Consider the following 18,659-nt stretch of genomic DNA (forward strand, 5'->3'; position numbering starts at 1 on the left):
ACAAATTATTGTCTCTAAAATAACTTTTCTTTTTCCACACAAAAAGGAATCCAGGCTTCTTAAAAGATTTGACTTATCACAGATTGTGTCATTCTAATTGGATCAACAATCAACGACCATGGAAGTAGCAGACAAGAAATAAAATTACATATTGTATGGGACAAATCTGTTGTAAGAGATGTCTTTAAAGTTCTAAAAAGCAAGGATGTCACTTTGATAACTAAAATGTGCCTGACCCAATTCATTCAGTTACCTCCTATCCATACAAAAGCTGGACAATGAAAAACAAAAGAAGAATTTATGCATTTCGATGTGCTGTTGGAGGGCATACATTGAATTTGCTGTGGACAAATCAGTCAGGAGAAATGCAATCAAAATATTCCTTAGATGCAGTGTGGTGAGACTTCAGCTCTCTCACTTTGGACAGGCCATTAAGAAGACCAATCAATAGAAAAGGCATCATAGTTGGTAAAGTAGAGGGTCAGTGAAAGTGAGGAAAACTCTCAATGAAAGAGCATCAGCAATGGGTTCAAACATATCAAAGGTCATGGAGATGATTCCAAATGTATAAACCATGTTGTTCTGTTACACAAAAGATCATATAAGTTATCATCAAATTGACAGCAAATAACAATAGCACCAAACATTTCTTCTTACCAGAAAATAAGGATGCTATCAAAGATTATAGGGGAAATGACCAAAGGAATCGGAAGCCAACCTGGTATAAAGATGAAGCAATTTTAAATACCAAAAATTGTAATACCTGGAAAGGATTCAAGCAGCAAATATTTCAATAGTCATAAACCTGTAATGACTAAAAATTCCTAGGTAATCTTGTAGTATACTAGGGATGAAACCATTATTGTAAAAAACTGAGAAATAAGGGAAGATGTGTGTGTGTATCCAGCCTTTCTTCTACAAATCCTATCTCAAAGCAAAAAAAAATTGATATTGATAAAGGCAGAAGCGATGGTAAAATTAGAATATCATCATTTTTCCATCTCTAAAGGAATAATTGATTTGGTATTACATTTCATTCTCTGAGAGAGAAAGATGAAGCTTTGTGCTCCCAAAAAGATTGAAAGCCTCAGAAACCCTATACAGGGTATACTTAACAAAAAAATAAAGGATCCAGGCAAAAATCTTTAGTTTAAATGCCAAATCAATTCTTTCTTTAGAGGTTAAAAATGGTGATCTTCTAATTCTACCATCGCCTCTGCCTTTATCAATGTCAATTACCTTGTTGCTTTGAGATAGGTTTTGTGTAATATAAGCTTATACACATTTCTTCCTTTATTTCATAATACATGGGTAAGACTTAGAAAAATCTGAAAGCACTAAAATATCTAAACATTAAACTGAAAGAGCGTCAACCAGATATTATGTATCTCCTAATAGGATGAGTAGGATAGGGTGAGTACAGAGCTCCGGTAGCATAATGGATTATGAGTGGGGCGGCTAACCACAAAGTCAGCAGTTCGAATCTGCTAGCTGCTTCTCAGGAGAAAAATGAGGCTTTCTGCCTCTGTAAAGGTTTACAGCCTCAGAAACCCTATATGGGCTCACTTTGAGTTGAAATTATTGTAGTGGTATTGGTAGTGGTATTTGGGATTTGTTATCGTTGTTGTCTGTTGTCCAGTCGGTTTAGAGACCTCTTATAGGAGTCCTAGTGTGGTGCTCTGGGTTAATGTGCTGGACTGCAAGGTCAGTGTGAACTGCAAGGTTGGCAGTTCAAGCTTACCAGCTGTTCCTCAGAAACCCTATACAAGGTCGCTATGAGTCGGAACCAACTCGACAGCACATAGCACACGGATATAAATGTGCAAAATTATAGCATACTATCTGGAAGGCTTTATCTGTTAAAGGTGGTTTCATTTGAGAAAAGGAGGAAGATGAGAGTGTTGGTGAAAGGAATTGTCACTTTTTACCATGAACAGAAGGGGCTTTCAAAAAGTTTGTGGAAAGATAGAATGAGAAGATAATGTTTTCTGTGAACTTGTTGAAGTCCCCTCATATATGTATTTACTTAAAGAGTGCAACTCAGCCAACTGTCAATTAAAAATTAAAATAACTAAAAATATATATTAAATAGATGGAAATACTTGGTGTCTCTGAGTTGTACAACTGAATTCTTTTTCACTGTCATAATTTTTGTTTTCTAAAAGACTTTCATCATCCGAAAAAAAAAGGAAATTTTTTAAAAGGGGTTTGAATTTATGTTGTTGCTGTTAAGTGCTGTTAAGTTGGTTCTGACTCATAGCGACTCTGTATAAGGTTTCCAGGAGCAACTGGTGAGTTTGAACTGCTGACCTTGTGATTCACAGTCCAGTGCTGAGCCTACAACGGCACCACACCAGGAATCCTGCATTTATGTGAAACTACATTATTTACTAAGAGGTTTGTAAGAGTTAACTTCAGTTATTAATTTTTCTTCAAGAGCGAACAATATACTTGTGCACTTTTTTTTATTATCAGTGTTCTTATTCAATATCCTATAATCATAACTTCTCCTGTCTTTAAGTCTGTGTGTGCACTTATTCTTCCCAGCATAGTCTCAATCGATTCTTAAACAGTCCTATGGATGCTGGAGTATCATTTATCTCACTTGAACCACAAGGTCAATGGTTCAAGCTCACCAACTGCTCCTTGGAAATCCTATATGGGGTCACTTGGAAATCCTATATGGGTTGAAACAGACTCATTGGCACTTAACAACAATGAGGATTTTTAAATTTTATTATTTTTAACAAACATGTACATAGCATTTATTATGTGCCAGAATATTCTGTACTTTGTGGCTTAAAAAAAATAATAATTTATATAACTCTCAGAACCTCTTTTGAAGGAGATATCATATAATCTCCATTTTATAGATGTGAAAACTGAGGTCACCAGTACAGTAACTTTCCCAAGACCACACTGATATTAAGAAATGAAACTAGGCTTTGAATACTAAGTTGTCTTCCAAGTGAATGTGAGCCAGTCCTAGGTCACCCAAAATAATGTCTTGGGACCTAGTAGAAAATGAATAATTATCTCCTGGAAGAAAGGGAAATAGAGATGGATGTTTGGGGCATAGAGAGTGAGAGCTAAGTCCAAGAAAATGAAAGATTTACTTTTGTGTTTGGGTTCATAGTTGATGGGAAGTTATAAATTTTCATAGCAACCTCTGACAGGGTGGACTTCTGTCACTCAGGAGTAGATGTCCCTTTTCTTTCCAGCAGCAGAGTTAAATCTTGACTCCAAACAGGCAGGCATGACAATCATGAATTCACAGCAAGGCAGGGGAAGTCACAATTTTAATTTTAAATTTATTTATGATTTTTTACAAGAAGATTGAAGGTGGAACGCAGTGATTTCTGCCTTCAGCTTTTACTTAGCTATGTCACTTTAAAATATAGTTGTCCAAAGTTAGTTTTAAAACATTTTTTATTCCACTATGGAAACTCCACAAACTCATGTAATTTAATCATTGTCTAGCGCCTTTGGGTCAGTTCTGACTCACAGTGATCCTGTGCACAGCAGAAGGAAACACTGCAGACTCCTACCACCATTCTCACAATTGATGTTACACTTGAGCCCACTGCTGCTGCCACTGTGCCAATCCATCTTATGGGGGTCTTCCTCTTTTTCACTGACCCTCTCCTTTACCAAGCATGATGTCCTTCTCCAAGGAATGGTGCCTCCTGATAACGTGTCCAAAGTATGAGAAACAGTCTCACCATCCTGGTTTCATTCTGGCTATACTTCTTCCAGGAGTCCTGGTATGGCACTGGAGGTTAACACACTGGACTGCAAGGTCAGTTTGAAGTGCAAGGTTGGAGGTTCAAGCTCACCAGATGCTCTCAGAAACCTTATACAGGGTCACTATGAGGTGGCAACAGCTTGACAGCACTTAACAACAATGCTTCTTCTGACACAGATATGTTTGTTCCTCTGGAGTTCCTTGGTACTTCCAATATTCTTCTCACAATACTATAACACAACTGCATCAATTCTTCTATGGTCTTCCTTATTCACTGTACAACTTTGGCATGCATATGAGGTGATTGAAAATACCATGGCTTGGGTCAGGCACCCCTTAGTCCTCTAACTGGTATCTTTGCTATTGAATATTTTGAAGAGGTCTTGTACAGCACATTTGCCTAATGTAATATGTCATTTGATTTCTTGACTGCTGCTTTCATGAGTGTTGACTGTGAATCCAAGCAAAATGAAGCCTTTAACAAATTCAATCTTTCTCCATTTATCATGATGTTATTTATTGGTCCAGTTATGAGAATTTCTGTTTTCTTTACATTGAGGTGCAATCCATACTGAAGGCTATAATCTTTGATATAATCAAAATGAGACATTTAGTCAGTTACCTGTGGAGGTTTTTGTTGTTTGTTGCTTAGTATTTGGTTACTGTGATACGAGTAGATGGACATTTACTAGTTTCAGGGGGGAAACTGTTCTCCACTTAGTATAATGGAAGCCGCTGTGAATAGGAAAAAAACAAATCCTGGAAAATAGCTCACTGTCCTAGAAACCCAACAATTTGAACTGTTGATTGGTGTGCGTGTGTGTGTGTGCTTGCTTTGTCATCTAGGCAGGTCCATATAGTGACCCCATATACAACTAAATGAAACACTGCCTGGTTCTACACTATCTTCACAGTTGTATTTGAGTGCATTGTTATGATCACTGTGCCAACGCATCTCATCAAGTGTTTTCTCCCTTTTTTCCTGACCAAACATGATGTTCTTCTCCTGATAACATGTCCATAGTATATGAGATGAAGTCTCACCATTCTTTCTTCAAGGAAGCATGCTGGCAGTACTTCTTCCAAGGCCTCATTACATAACTGCTAAAATATAACTGCAAAAGTACTGTGAATTCAGTGTTCCTCCCCAAAACTCTAATTCAACCACTTCAGTTCTTCTTTAATCTTTCTTATTCATTGTCCAATTTTCACATGCATATGAGGTGATTGAAAATACTTGGTTAGACACACCTTAGTACTCAAGGTAACATCTTTCTTTTTTAACATGTTAAAGGGGTCTTTTGTAATAGATTTGCCCAATGCAATATTTTTTGACTACTGCCTCCTTGGGCATTAATTTTGGATCCAAGTAAAATGAATTCCTTGACAACTTCAGTCTTTTCTTTATGTTGAATTGTAATCTATACTGCAGTCTGTAGTCTTTGGTTTTTATCAGTTAAGTACTTCAAACGCCTCTTTGCTTTCAGCAAGCAAGATTGTTTAATCAGCATATGTTGTTGTTGTTAAGTGCCATGGAGTCAGTTTTGACTCATAATGACCCATAAAATGCTTTCAAGGAGCAACTGGTGAGTTTGAACTGCTGACCTCATAGTTCAAACTCACCTTGCTGCCTTGCATTTATCTTAAAATGCCATACCAGGATTTAATGAGTCTTCCCCCCATCCTGATGCTTCATTCTTCTTCATGTAGCCCAGCTTCTCAGATTATTTGTTCAGCATACAGATTGAACAGTATGGGAAAAGGATACAACCCTGAATGACATACACTTTTCTAAATTCAAAGCACTTGTTGTTCACATGACTACCTGTTGGTCTATGAACTGATTCCACATGAACACACTTTAGTGTTCTGGGATTCTCATTCTTCACAATGCTATCTATAGTTTGTTATAACCCACATAGTCAGTTGCCTTTCCATAGTCAATACAACAGGTAAATATAGTTCTGGTACTCTGTGCAACCAGTCAAAATCCATTGGTTTTAGAAATGAAACCTCTCGTTTCATGTCCCTCTCTTAATCTGACTTGAATTTCCGGCAGTTGTTTCCTGTTCTTATACTGTTGTACTCATTTTTTAATTGCCTTCAGCAACATTTTACTTGCATGTTATATCAACTACGTTGCTTGATTTTAAATTCTGTTGGATCCCTTTCTATGAAATGGGCACAAATATGAATCTCTTTCAGTCAGTTGGCCAGGTAGCTCTCTTCCAAATTTCTTGGCATAGACAAGAGAGTGTTTCCAATGTTGCCATTACTTTTTGAAACATCTCAATTGATGTTCTGTCAGTTCCGAAAGCCTTGCTTTTTGCCAATGCCTTGCTTTTTGCCAATGGACTTCTTCCTTCAATACCGTGCATTCTTAGTCATTTGCTACCTCTTGAGATAGTTGAACATCAAGTAATTACTTTTGGTACAGATACTCCATATTCCTTCCATCTTCCTTGGATGTTTCCTGAATTGCTCAACATGCTACCAGTAGAATCCTTCAGTATTGCAACTTGAGGCTTTGAATTTTTGTTCAATTTTTCAACTTGAGAAATGTCAAATGTGTTTGTGAGGATTAAGGTCATGTGTCCACTTAGCTGGGCCATGGTTCTCAACAGTTTGGCAGTTATGATGTAGTTCAGCAGCTATGTAATATAGTGTCCATCCCCTGTGCTGTGACCTAATATAACCAGCTGCTATGAGCAGCCTATCTGTTGAAAGGGAGTTTCCTCATGGGTATGTTTGGCTTGCACCCAAAATATATGTACGTACTGACAAAGCTCTTGGGTTTCTTGTTTGATTTGGTTTCTGCAGTTGGCTGGTCATCATCTGACCTTATGTTTTAGGAATTGAGCCCGCTAAATTACCTGCTGAACTTGTGATTCATTATCCTCCATATCCCATGAGCCAGATCCTGCCATTTTACCTACCAATCTTGGGTTTATCAACCCTTGCAGCTATGTGAGTCAGAAACTTCCAGTCTTATCTATGAACCATGCGGTTGGGTCTTGCCAGCCATTGCATATAGCTTCTTTAAAGAACCCAGCCTAAGACATACAGTACCAAGAATGGTGATAGAAAAACAAAATTGTAAGGACTTTTCTACATTCTCAAGTCTGACTAGTGATAAGGCATTAATGACTGTGCCTCCATTACCAAGAAAGGTGTTGCTAATCCATGGCATGAGGTAGCAATGTGAGTACACAAACTCTCACCACCAATAGATGAAACATTAGCGAGAAACAAGGATCTGGGAGATCCCATGTTGATTACACTGAGCCACTTCAATCTAGGAAAGGGCAGCATTTTGCTCTTAATGGAATAGACACTTATTCTGGATACAGATTTGCATTCCCTGCACATAGTACTGCTGTCAAACCTACCATCCATGGATTTACAAAATGCCTTATTCACCCTTATAGTATTTCACAAAGCATTGATTCAGATTAAGGATCTCACTTCACAGCAAATTAAGTTTCACTATGGGCCAATCCTCATAGAATTTACTGGTGCAATCATTAAAACATTATAAATAGCAGCATAACATTGTCAGAAAAAGTACTAGAAAATGAGTCTTTCAGGTTGGAAGGCCCTCTCAGTATGATTGGAGAAGAGCTGCCTCTCAAAGTAGAGTAGACCATATTGATGTGAATAGAGCAAAGCTTTGGGGACCTTCATTTTCTGATGGGGTACAACTCAAAATGAGGAAAAAGAGCTTCAAACATCCATTAACAATTAGAACATGGAACATACTATGTATGAATCTACGAAAATTGGAAGTTGTCACAAATGAAATGGAACATACAAAGACCAATATCCTAAACCGAAACAGACTGGTATTGGCCATTTTGAATTGGACAATCGTATGGTTTACTATGCAGGGAACATAAAATTGAAAAGGAATGGCATCACATTCATCTTCAAAAGGAATATATCCAGTTCTATTTTGAAGTACAATGCTGTCTGTGATAGGATACTATCCATATGCCTACAGGGAAGACCAGTGATAACACTATTATTCCAATTTAGGCAGTTATGATGAAATTGAAGAATTCTATCAAATTCTTCAGCCTGGAATTGAACAACCACACAATCAAGACATATTGACAATTACTGTAGATTGAAAAGCAAAGGTTGGAAACAAAGAGGAAAAACCAGTAGTTGGAAAATATACCCTTTTCTGATAGAAATAATACTGGAGATCAAGATGATAGAATTGTGCAAGTCCAATGACTTCTTCATTGCAAATGCCTTTTTCAAATAGCATAAAATATGACTATACACGTGGACTTCACCAAATGGAATACACAGAAATCAGATTGACTACATTGTGAAAAGATATGGTGGAAAAACTCTGTATCATCAGCCAAAATAAGACCAGTGACAGATTGTGGAATAGACCATCAACTGCTCATAAGCACGTTAAGACTGAAGCTTAAGGAAATTAAAACAAGTCCACAAGAGCCAAAATATGACCTTGAACATATCTCACCTGAATTTAGAGATCATCTCAAAAACAGATTTGATGCATTAGACACTAAAGACCAAAAACCAGAAGAAGTGTGGGTTGACATCAAGAACATCATACAGGAAAGTCATTAAGAAGATCATTAAGAAGACAATAAAGAAGGAAAAGACCAAAATGGATGTCAGAAGAGACTCTGAAACTTACTCTCCAGTATAAAGATGCTAAAGCAAATGGACAAAATGAGGAGTCAAAAAAACTAAATAGAAAATTTCAAGAACAGCTAGAGAAGACAAAATATTAAAAAATATAACCTTGAATTAGAAAACCAAAAGGGAGAAACATGTTAAGCATTTCTAAGGCTGAAGGAACTGAAGAAAAAATTCAAGTCTCAACTTGAAATATTGAAGGAATCTATGGGCAAAATATTGAGTGATGCAGAAAGTACCAAAAGAAAATGAAAGAAATACACAAAGTCACTACCAAAAAGCAATGGTCAATGTTCAACAATTTCAAGAGGTCGTATATGATCAAGAGCTAATGATACTGAAGGAAGAAGTCCAAGGTGCATGGAAGGCATTGGCAAAGATAAAGGCTCTAGGAATTGATGATTTCAACAAACTGATGAAGCACTGGAGGCACTCACTTATCTATGCCAAACATTTGAAAGACAACTACTTGGCCAACTGACTGGAAGAGATCCATATTTGTGCCCATTCCAAAGAGAGGTGACTCAGTAGAATGCAGACATCTTCAGACAATATCATTAATATCTCATACAAGTAAAATTTTACTAAATATAATCCATAAAAGGGTGCAAATGCACATTGACAGAAAACTTCCAAAGGCCCATGCTGGATTCAAAGGCCCATGCTGGATTCAGACAAGGATGTGGAATGAGGGGTATCATTGCTGATATTTGATAGATCTTGGCTAAAAGCAGAGACTACCAGAAAGATGTTTACCTGTGTTTTATTGACTATGCAAAGGCCTTTGATTGTGTGGATCATGACAAGCTATAGACAACATTGCAGGGAATGAGTATTTTGGACCACTTAATTGTGCTCATGTTATTCAAACAGAAAAAGGGAACACTGAATGTTTTAAAATTAGCAAAGTTGTGTGCCTGTGTTGTATTCTTTTACCATATGTATCCAATCTGTATGATGAACACATAATCCTAGAAGCTGCATTATATTAAGAAAAAAGAGGCATCAGAATAGGAGGAAAACTCATTAACACCTGTAATATATAGATGATACAAACTTGCTTGGTGAAAGTGAAGAGGATTTAAAATACTGATGAAGATCAAATATGACTGCCTTCCATATGGATTGCGTCTCAATGTAAAGAAGACAAAATTCCTCACCACTGATCAATACACAACATCCATATAAATGGAGAAATGATTGAAGTTGTCAAAGACTTCATTTTTCTTGGATCAACCATCAACACTCACAGATGCAGCAGCCAAGAAATCTGCTGCACAGGAACTTTTTAAAGCATTGAAGAGCAAAGATGTCAGCTTGAGAACTAAGGTGTGCCTGACCCAAACCATGGTATTTTCAATACCTCATATGCATGTGAATGTTGGACAGTGAATAAGGAAGGTCATAGAATTGATGCATTTGAGTTATGGTGTTGGAGAATATTAAAAGTGCCATGGACTGCCAAAAGAACAATCTAATCTCTGTTGGAAGAAGTGCAGCCAGAAAGCTCCTTGGAAGCCAGGGTGGCCAAACTTTGTCTTTCATACTTCAGACATGTTGTCAGGAAGGGCCATTCACTGGAGAAGGATATAATGTTTCATAAAGTAGAGGATCAGAGAAAAAGAGGAAGTCCCCCCTGCAAGCAAGATGAATTGGCACAGTGGCAGCAGCCATGAGCTCAAACATAGCAGATTAAGGTTGGGGCACAACTGGGAAGTATTTAGTTCTGTGGTTCATAAGGTCATTATGAGTCACTACTGAATCTATGACACCTAACATCAACAACCCAACCTCTGGCACTTCCTACATTCAAGTTACTGGAATTGTAATTCATGTTGGTAATAAATTTTTGTCATACACCAGTACTTTTTGTAGGTAATTATAGCACTTTGTACATACTTGAATAGCTTATTTTTTAGTGAAAATTTGCAAGTGATCAAATTTCTTAGTGCTTTTATGACCCTACACCATCCTCCAAAAAAAGTCTTTATATTGCCTTTTATTCCGATGACAGTTTTGCTGGGTATAGTATTTTAGGTTTAACCAATTTATCCCTTAACTTTTTTTTTGTTGTTGTTTTTAACCTAAGGATGAGATCCAGGCATTATTCCTTTGTGTTTTAGAACCCAGTACTATGTATGAAGAATTTAACATCAAAATAGCCAGTTTTATCTATGAAAATATGATTTCAATTGATTTTCATTATTACATATTTTTTCAACTTTAAGCCTTGAAGGTCTTTACTTTATCTTTGGAAATTTTGACACTTAAACAGTGTCTTGATACATTTTTTTTTTTTTCCATTTACTACTTAAACATGCACACTGAGATGCTTTTCCAGTTAACACCTTCAGTGTTTCTTAGATCTGGAAATCTGATTGTGTTCTTTAATTGAATTCTCTTTTTATATATTTTCTTGTTGTAAAATACCTTTTAGGTAGATATTTGACTTTCTGCATCTGTGTTTCTTGCTTTATTCCTTTACATACTTTCCTAGCTTTTTTTTTTCTCATTTCCAGATTTTCTTTATTTTGCAGATGTTGAGGATGTTTTATAATATATTCAATCATTTCAAGGAACCTGCAGTTGTATTGCAGATAGAGGAATGCTTCAGTCAGTCATCTTGGCCAAATTATTCCAAGGTCTTTTTATAAGTAGTCTTTACATAACTGGTACCTATTTTATATGCAATTTTTTAACATGATTTTGAATTCTACTTTTAAATCTTCACCTTGATTCACATACAGCTTGTCATATTTTTAATGCATTTATTCAAAAGGATTTCAAATATCATTTATATTTAATCTCCAGTTTATTTTCTTATACAGAAATTTTGTTTTTGTAAATAGTCAATTTTCTAGCTGCATTTAATGTATACACCAATTTTCCTCTTTGATTTATAATACTCCCTTTTGTTACAGTTAGTATCAAAGATAAATTAATATATGCATTAAGTGATACCTATTTCTGTGCTATCTTTTTGATTGATTAATCTCGTTTTAAGTCAGTTGTTTAAATTACTGTAGCTTTATAATGCTTGAGAGTACTGTTGTGCTGTAGGATAAGCACTGGATTGCTAACTGCAAGGATGGTGGTTCAAGCCCACCAGTGACTACTGGGAAACCCTGTATAGAATTGCTATGTATTGGAAACAATTTAATGGCACTTCACAGTGCCAGCAACAGCAGTTGTGCTCTAAGATTACAATGGACAAGTTTGTTACCTTCTTATATTTCATACTGTAAGAAAAACATTGTGCTTACAAAAAATTACTAAATGATACTTTTAGACTTCAGTGGTCTTAGGAGGACATATCTATCCCCCAAAATGCATTTGAAGGACATAAGGCTAAGACGTTTAGTATTACAATAAAGTTACAACAGTTAAAGCACTGTTATAAACAAATAAAAATCAGATAGCCTTTCATTTCCAGAATGTCTAGATAATATTTGATGGAGAGGTAGTATCTTTTTAAAATCAAAGTATTCTTTTGTGCTTTTGCCCAGAATTACTGACCTCAAATTCAGGTGTCACTTTATATTTGTTATTTCAGCTTTGTTGTTGTTATTAAGTGCCATTGAGTTGGTTACGACCCATAGCAACCCTGATGTATAGGATTCCCAAGGAGCAGCTGTTGAGTTTGAACTGCCGATCTTGCAGTTCAAATGACTTTGCAGTCCAATGCATTAACCCACAGCACCACAACAGGATTCATACCTGCTTACTATTAAAAAATGAAGCTTACGTCTCAGTTTGGGGGTCACTCTTCTCCTATATAGAGATTGTTGTTAAAACCAGAGTATCTGCCTCCAGAACTCAGCAAGGCAAGGCCAGAGGTGAGTGTTTACTCTTAAAGGGGCTGAGAGAGGCTGAGACACACTTAGGTAGGTGTCTCTGGTTTCTTCTGACAGAAGAATGAAGTGTTGACACAAAAGCAAGGATGAATCTCAACATCATCTCCCGAGTAAAAGAAGGCAGCCTCCTAAAAAATATGCATACTCCATGATCCCATTTATATTAATTTCTAGGAAAATGCAAACTAACCTAGAGCAACAGAGTGTAGATTACCTGGGGATAGAAGTCAGGAGGAAAGCATTATGAAGAGGTGCAAGAAACCCCTGGGATTATGTGTAGATGGTGAAACAATAAGCTTTAAATTTATTGGATGTCAAGATTATATGTGTATGTGTGTATGTCTATATAAGGAGCCTGGTGTGGCGCTGTGGGATAATGCACTGGACTGCAAGGTCAGTTTGAAAGGCAAGGTCAGCAGTTCAAATTCACCAGCCACTCCTCAGAAAACCTCTACAGGGTCACTATGAGTTGGCACTAACTCGACAACACTTAACAACAACAATATCTACATATATGTTGTTGTTAAGTGTTGTCAAATCGGTTCCAACTTGAGTTGTTGTTGTCATGTGCTGTGCAGTTGGTTCCAATATATAGTGACCCTGTATAGGGTTTCCAGAGTCCTGATGTGGTACTGTAGGATAAACACAGTACCACAAGGTCAGGGGTTCAAACTCACTAGCTGCTCCTCAGAAATACCAGACAGGGTCACTGTTGATTGGAATCTATCTATATATAGTTTTAGAATTGCATGAAAACAGGCATACAGTAGGCAAGAAGAAAAGACAGAAAGAAGAGAAAGATACAAGAAAGTGTTAGAGATCAGCAAGACTGAGGAATCAACAAAGGTTTTGTTCTAAATTATCATATAGTCAGAACGTGGCTTCTCAAGTTTGAATTTGTATACAACCAAAGAACCGACCTGAGGGTTTGTTAGCATGTAGATTCTGACTCCAGTAGGTCGGAGGTGGGGTCTGAGATTCTGCATTTCCAGCAAGTTCTCAGGTATTGTTAATGCTGCTCACCTTTGAGCAGCAAGGGGCTTGAACATTTTTCAATTTTGGCTGCACAGAAGAGTCACTGGGAGCTTAAAACACAGGGGGGGAAAAGCTATCTGGATCTGACCCTGTTGTTGTGTGCAACAGAGGCGATTCCAACTCGCACTGTACGCATCTAACAGTATTGTTTTTGTTGCTGTTAAGTGCCACCAAGTCGGTTCCGACTCATAGCAACACTGGATAGTGTTTCCAAGGAACCACTTTGCTTTTTTAGGTTTGAACTGCCAACTTTGTGATTAGCAGTCGAGTGCTTATCCTACAGCACCACATTCTCTAATGTGCAGCCAGAGTTGAGGGCCATTACTCTTGAAAGACCAATTCAAGCTTTATCAGGGAATGAGGAATAAAATGCCTTAATAAATTAAAAAGGGTGACTGATAGGAACTGGTCCAAAGAAAAGTAATGAACCATGTCCCAATCAGAGCTGAGATTTGACTTTCTTCCAAACACACAAGCTTACCTGCTTGTGATGCACCTTATTGTCCATTCTATATCAATGATAATTTAGCTTCTCTCACATATGGTCTTGGAATAAGAGCCAGAATGATTGCTAAGTAGGTAGGCAGAAAGTATGGCCTTTCTGAAATTCTAGCTGCATAAAGAAGAATCCTTTCAACTAGAGGCAGCAAACCAGGGAGTTTGGCTGGACCCACATTCAATAACGTATCTACAAGGATTATTCATTCAAAAAAGACAGCCTCCAGCTTCCATCCATCTACCTGTAATGGTCCACAAACCAAGTGTGATAAATGTTGTTTCCAAGGAAGACTCCTGGTGGCCATAGATAGTTTGCACTGGGCTGCTAATGGGAAGATTGGCAGATTCAATACACTCAGTGACTCCTCAAGAGCTAGGTCTTTTGATCTACTTCCAAAAGACCACTACTTCAGCTGCTGTTGCTGCTTGCCATCAAGTTGGTTCCAACTCATAATGACCTTGTATAGGGTCTCCAAAACTGCACATTGTTATGAGAGCAGAAAGTCTCTTCTTTCTTCCAAACAGTGGCTGGTGAATTTGAACAGCTGATGTTATGGTTAGGGTCCCAACACACAACCCAATATGCTACCAGGATGCCTTTCAGGAGCATGGCAAATGGGGTTGCCATGAATCGGAGTCAACTTGATGGCAATAGATGTTTTTCGGTATGCCCCAGATTCATTATCAATATTATTTTCAATTCAGCTAGTTTGTTGTTGTTGTTTTTTAATTTATATTATAGATTTGCATAGAATTATAGAGTATTCTGATTCTGAGGCTACTAATGCACCAGAATCACAAAATGTTTAATGAGACATGTCAATTTAAAAGTCCAGTTTGTCAGACTTTTTGCATCATTCATAGACATCATTGACAGGCTGGCAATTGGTGTTGATTAATCATGTTCACATCCTACAAAGGATATATTCAAAAATGAATTCTGTCTAGTGAAACAAAAGACTTTTTTTTTGTCATTTAGTTGATGAAATTGCAGGTTATGAAGAAAAACAACCCTGCAAGGATTTAAAAAAACATCTGCTTTGGTAATGGTCACTGTGTTTACATCCTGCTGCAGAGGATGCTGTGTATTTGGATGATGAGAAAGAACGAGAAGAGTATGTCTTGAATGATATCGGGGTTATTTTCCATGGAGACTACAAGGACATCAAGACTAGAAGCTGGAGCTATGGTCAGGTGAGCCATTAAAAATTTGTCATTGTCAAGGACACTTTTATTTAATATTTTTGTCCCATGAATCACTGCAGGTGCCATACAATGATATTAGACAAGCACAATTTCCTGCTTTCCAGGATCTGAGACTCCAAGACAGAAGGCATGGGAGTACAGACTTTTAAAGACAGCTGCATAATTTATCAACTGAAACCACATATCTTCACTTATTACAATGTTACGGAGATCAGCGATTCTATGGATAACATGGCACTCTATTGAGAAATGCTTTGGCATCTCAATACAGTGAAATCTCATTAGTGCAGACCAGACATTGCTATTCAACTTTCCTTTCATTATAAAAAAAAATGGACTTTTGATAACAATACAAAGAATACTGAAAGATGTGTGCCCAACTCAAAGAAATCACTTTTGTGTAAGTGTTAATACAAGTATAAGATACTGCTAATTAGAAAGGAGTGTTACCAGCTCTTCAAAGTGGGCCCACTGGGCTTTTACTTAAAGTCTTTTTATCAGCAGTAATCTCAAACTAATATCTGGATATAAAGTAGCAAATAGTATTTCCTTTAAGATATTCAATTATTCAAACTCTTTCAGTGTGGTATTTTTAATAGTGGAACAAATGAATGATATCTTATTAAATTTCCATAAATGAATACATGTCTGCCACTGTGATTAAAAAAAAAAAAAATAGAACAACAATTTTTCATTATTAGCACCATGAGCAGAGATGAGTATGTTCCTTTCCAGAGTTTTGGCCAAGATGATTGGGATCAGGCATCCTTGTTCTGTGGGTCCATAAAGAGAGTTCACCTTCCAGCATGGGAGTTTCTTGCTTTCTTGGTGCCTTAGTTTTCCTTTGTCTTAATTTGTCTTTCATCTGGAAGCTCTCTAGATCCGTCACCACTGGCACCAGCCTAACCATTGGTAGCTCTTTTCTTATCCACCTAACTTTGAGACCAGCTCCTTACTGTGACTCCAGCTTTTTCTTTTGCATGTTTGATGCCCTGCAAAGCTTGTAGACTATATTCTCATTTTCTGTTTTTGAGTCCCTGCCTGAATGACTGGTTGCAAGCTGTCCCGCCCTTCCTGGGTAGCCATACAGCTAACTATTGCCTATTCTCTGACATCAGTGTTGGATTATCCAATAAGCAAAGTGTACTCAGGCTTGATCATGCTTACTTACTGAACTCAGTGAACCATTTTGCATTTTGTCACCACATCAAAGATTCTCCTTCTAGCTCTGTCTGTCTCTTTGTTAACCCCAAAGCATGATCCTATAGAATCAAAGCCTCCTTTCAAATTTGTCATCTCTGACAAGGATAGACTACCCAATGAACAAGGTAAGCACAGTTTTGCTTGTTCTTACTTGCTGATCTGTAGTGAACAATTTCACATGAGTTCATTTTGTGTATTGGGTAATTTACTCCTGTCTGATGCCTTTGCTTTGGGTCCTCAATTATTAGCCCTTTGGTGTGATTTTATTTATGGACCTAATGTGATAGACTATAAATGACCAATAAAAAGGAAAGTCAGCAAGGAGAGTAGCAAGCAAAACTGACAAAGTATCCCTAGCAGGATCAGGCTACTTCTGAGCTAACGGGACTTTCATTATTATGGTGAGTTTCCTTGAAACCACCACGTGGCTACCAGTTTCTCATGTTGTTGTTATGTGCCATCGAGTCAGTTCTGACCCATAGTGACCCTGTATAGGGTTTCCGAGGGTGTAAATCTTTACGGGAGTAGAAAGCCTCATCTTTCTCCTGCGGAGCGGCTGGTAGTTTCAAACGGCTGACCTTAAGGTTCGCAGCCCGATTCGTAACCACTACGCTACCAGAGCTCCTATGCTACCAGTTTCTCATAGAGTGGTGATTTATGTCTTGTTGCTTTGCTGGAAGCTATGTCACCAGTACTTAAAGAATCAGTAGATTCAAGACTTCCGGTTTTCCAGGGCGGCCAGACGGTGCTTGTGAGTGGGGGCTCCGGGATCGGGTGGGGGGAAGCTCGCGAGTTGAGCCTCCCAGGTGGGAATTCACAGTCTCACGGCCTGCGTAAATCTTAGTGCGCCAGAGCCTTAGACCCGTACCTTTGAGAAATCACTGAGCAAAGAATTACAGGCTTTTTAAAAGGGCGCCGCGGCATCCCCAGCTCCTTTGGGCTTGGGGGGAGCGGGGCGGGAACCAGCTTGTGCGGAGCCTCCAGTGGCTGGGAGACTCAAACAGGGAGATCCACTGGTGACACCTACCCCAAGGGGGGATTTCTGCGCATACAGTGGACAGAGGGAAGTTAGCTTAGGAGAGGAAGAGGAAAAAAAAATAAAAAATCCTGCAGAAAAAAGAGAAGTGGCGACTGTCTGACGTCATCAGGCGCCGACTGGGCCTGCTTGAGCGATTTCTGCTCTGCCCAATTGACCCGTGTGTTCCCGGGGCCTGCCGGGCGCGCGCACAGACAGGCGAGCAGCTGCCAGCCTGCCCGAGCTGCGTACTGCGGGCCTGCCAGACGCGCAAAAGTGAGCGACCCGCCCCCCACTGAACCAAGCAGCGTCCCTCAGCCCTGCCGGGCGTGCGCCAGCAAACAGCTCACCTCACGCTCAACAGAACGCTAGAGCACGGGGGCAGGCAGCCCACCTCCAGCCGCGAGCTCCCACTGGGGAACCCCATTTGGGTCCCCCCTTTATTTTTATTATTATCTTTTATCTTAGAAGGTTCAGCAGGAACCCCGACGTGGCCCTGAGGATTGGGGTGCCACTACAAGGACACCTGAATTACAGGGTCAGGGGTCCACGCCTACCAACTGCTCCTCAGAAACCCTATAAAAGAGCATGAGGGGAGGGACGCCTGGCGCTTCCCTGACCCAGCAACACAGGCTAGCCCACTGCCTAACCTCCAAGGCTCAAACCCTGCCAGCAAGGCACAAGCCGGCACAAGGGGAGACGCCCTGAGGAGATTTGTACCAACAGCAACAAGGCAATCCTGCTGTTCCCCGGCAGATTAAGGGACTAGACTGCAGAAACCGTTGAACTATAGGGTCGGAAGTTCGGGCCCACCAGCTGCCACTTAGAAACCCTATAAAGGATACATGGGTAGGCTTTCCTCTCTTTCTTTCTTTTTTGCTCTGTGGGTTGGGGTTAAGGGACCAGACTGCAGAGCGCTTTGAACTACAAGATTGGTAGACCGCCCCCACCAGCTGCTCCTTATAAAACTGATAAAGGGTTTTCTTTTTTTTGTTGTTTTTTTTTCTTTATTCTTGTTGATTTATTTATTTATTTTTTTTTTTCATTCCTATGGTTTGTATGTGTGACTAGAAGCCGCCTTGTTTAATCTCATTTTTTCTGGGGCTGAATCCTTTCTCTTTTCTTTTTCTCTTTCTTTTGTTTTTGATTTCTGTCCCTTCTTTCATGCGGTTGTTCTTTTTTTGTCTTGCTTCATTATTATCTCATTATCGCTTTTGGTTTTTTACTTTGCTTCTGATTTTGTTTGCTACCCAACGGGTGTTGCCTGGAGGTCACATAGCCTCCCTTCCACTATTGGAAAACCCCATTTTTGTTTTTGATTTTGAGTTTGGCTTTGTTTTCTACCCGACTGGAGTTGTTTGGCTGCCACAGAAAAGATTAAAAAGGGAAGACCACACCCTGACCACACCCTACTGGAGGCAAT

At 38.7% G+C, this 18,659-nt stretch overlaps 1 protein-coding gene across 1 annotated transcript in view; it reads left to right on the forward strand.

Annotated features, from left to right (window-relative positions):
* F13A1 (coagulation factor XIII, A1 polypeptide) overlaps positions 1 to 18,659 on the forward strand; it is a 352,784-nt gene that overhangs the window by 161,189 nt on the left and 172,936 nt on the right. Inside the window, exon 4 of the mRNA XM_006864109.1 lies at positions 14,888 to 15,006. Within this exon, the coding sequence (XP_006864171.1) occupies positions 14,888 to 15,006 (119 nt within the window). The remainder of the gene's footprint in view (positions 1 to 14,887; positions 15,007 to 18,659) is intronic.

Source organism: Chrysochloris asiatica, unplaced genomic scaffold, assembly GCF_000296735.1.
Source record: "Chrysochloris asiatica unplaced genomic scaffold, ChrAsi1.0 scaffold00060, whole genome shotgun sequence".
Classification (NCBI taxonomy): Eukaryota; Metazoa; Chordata; class Mammalia; order Afrosoricida; family Chrysochloridae; genus Chrysochloris; species Chrysochloris asiatica.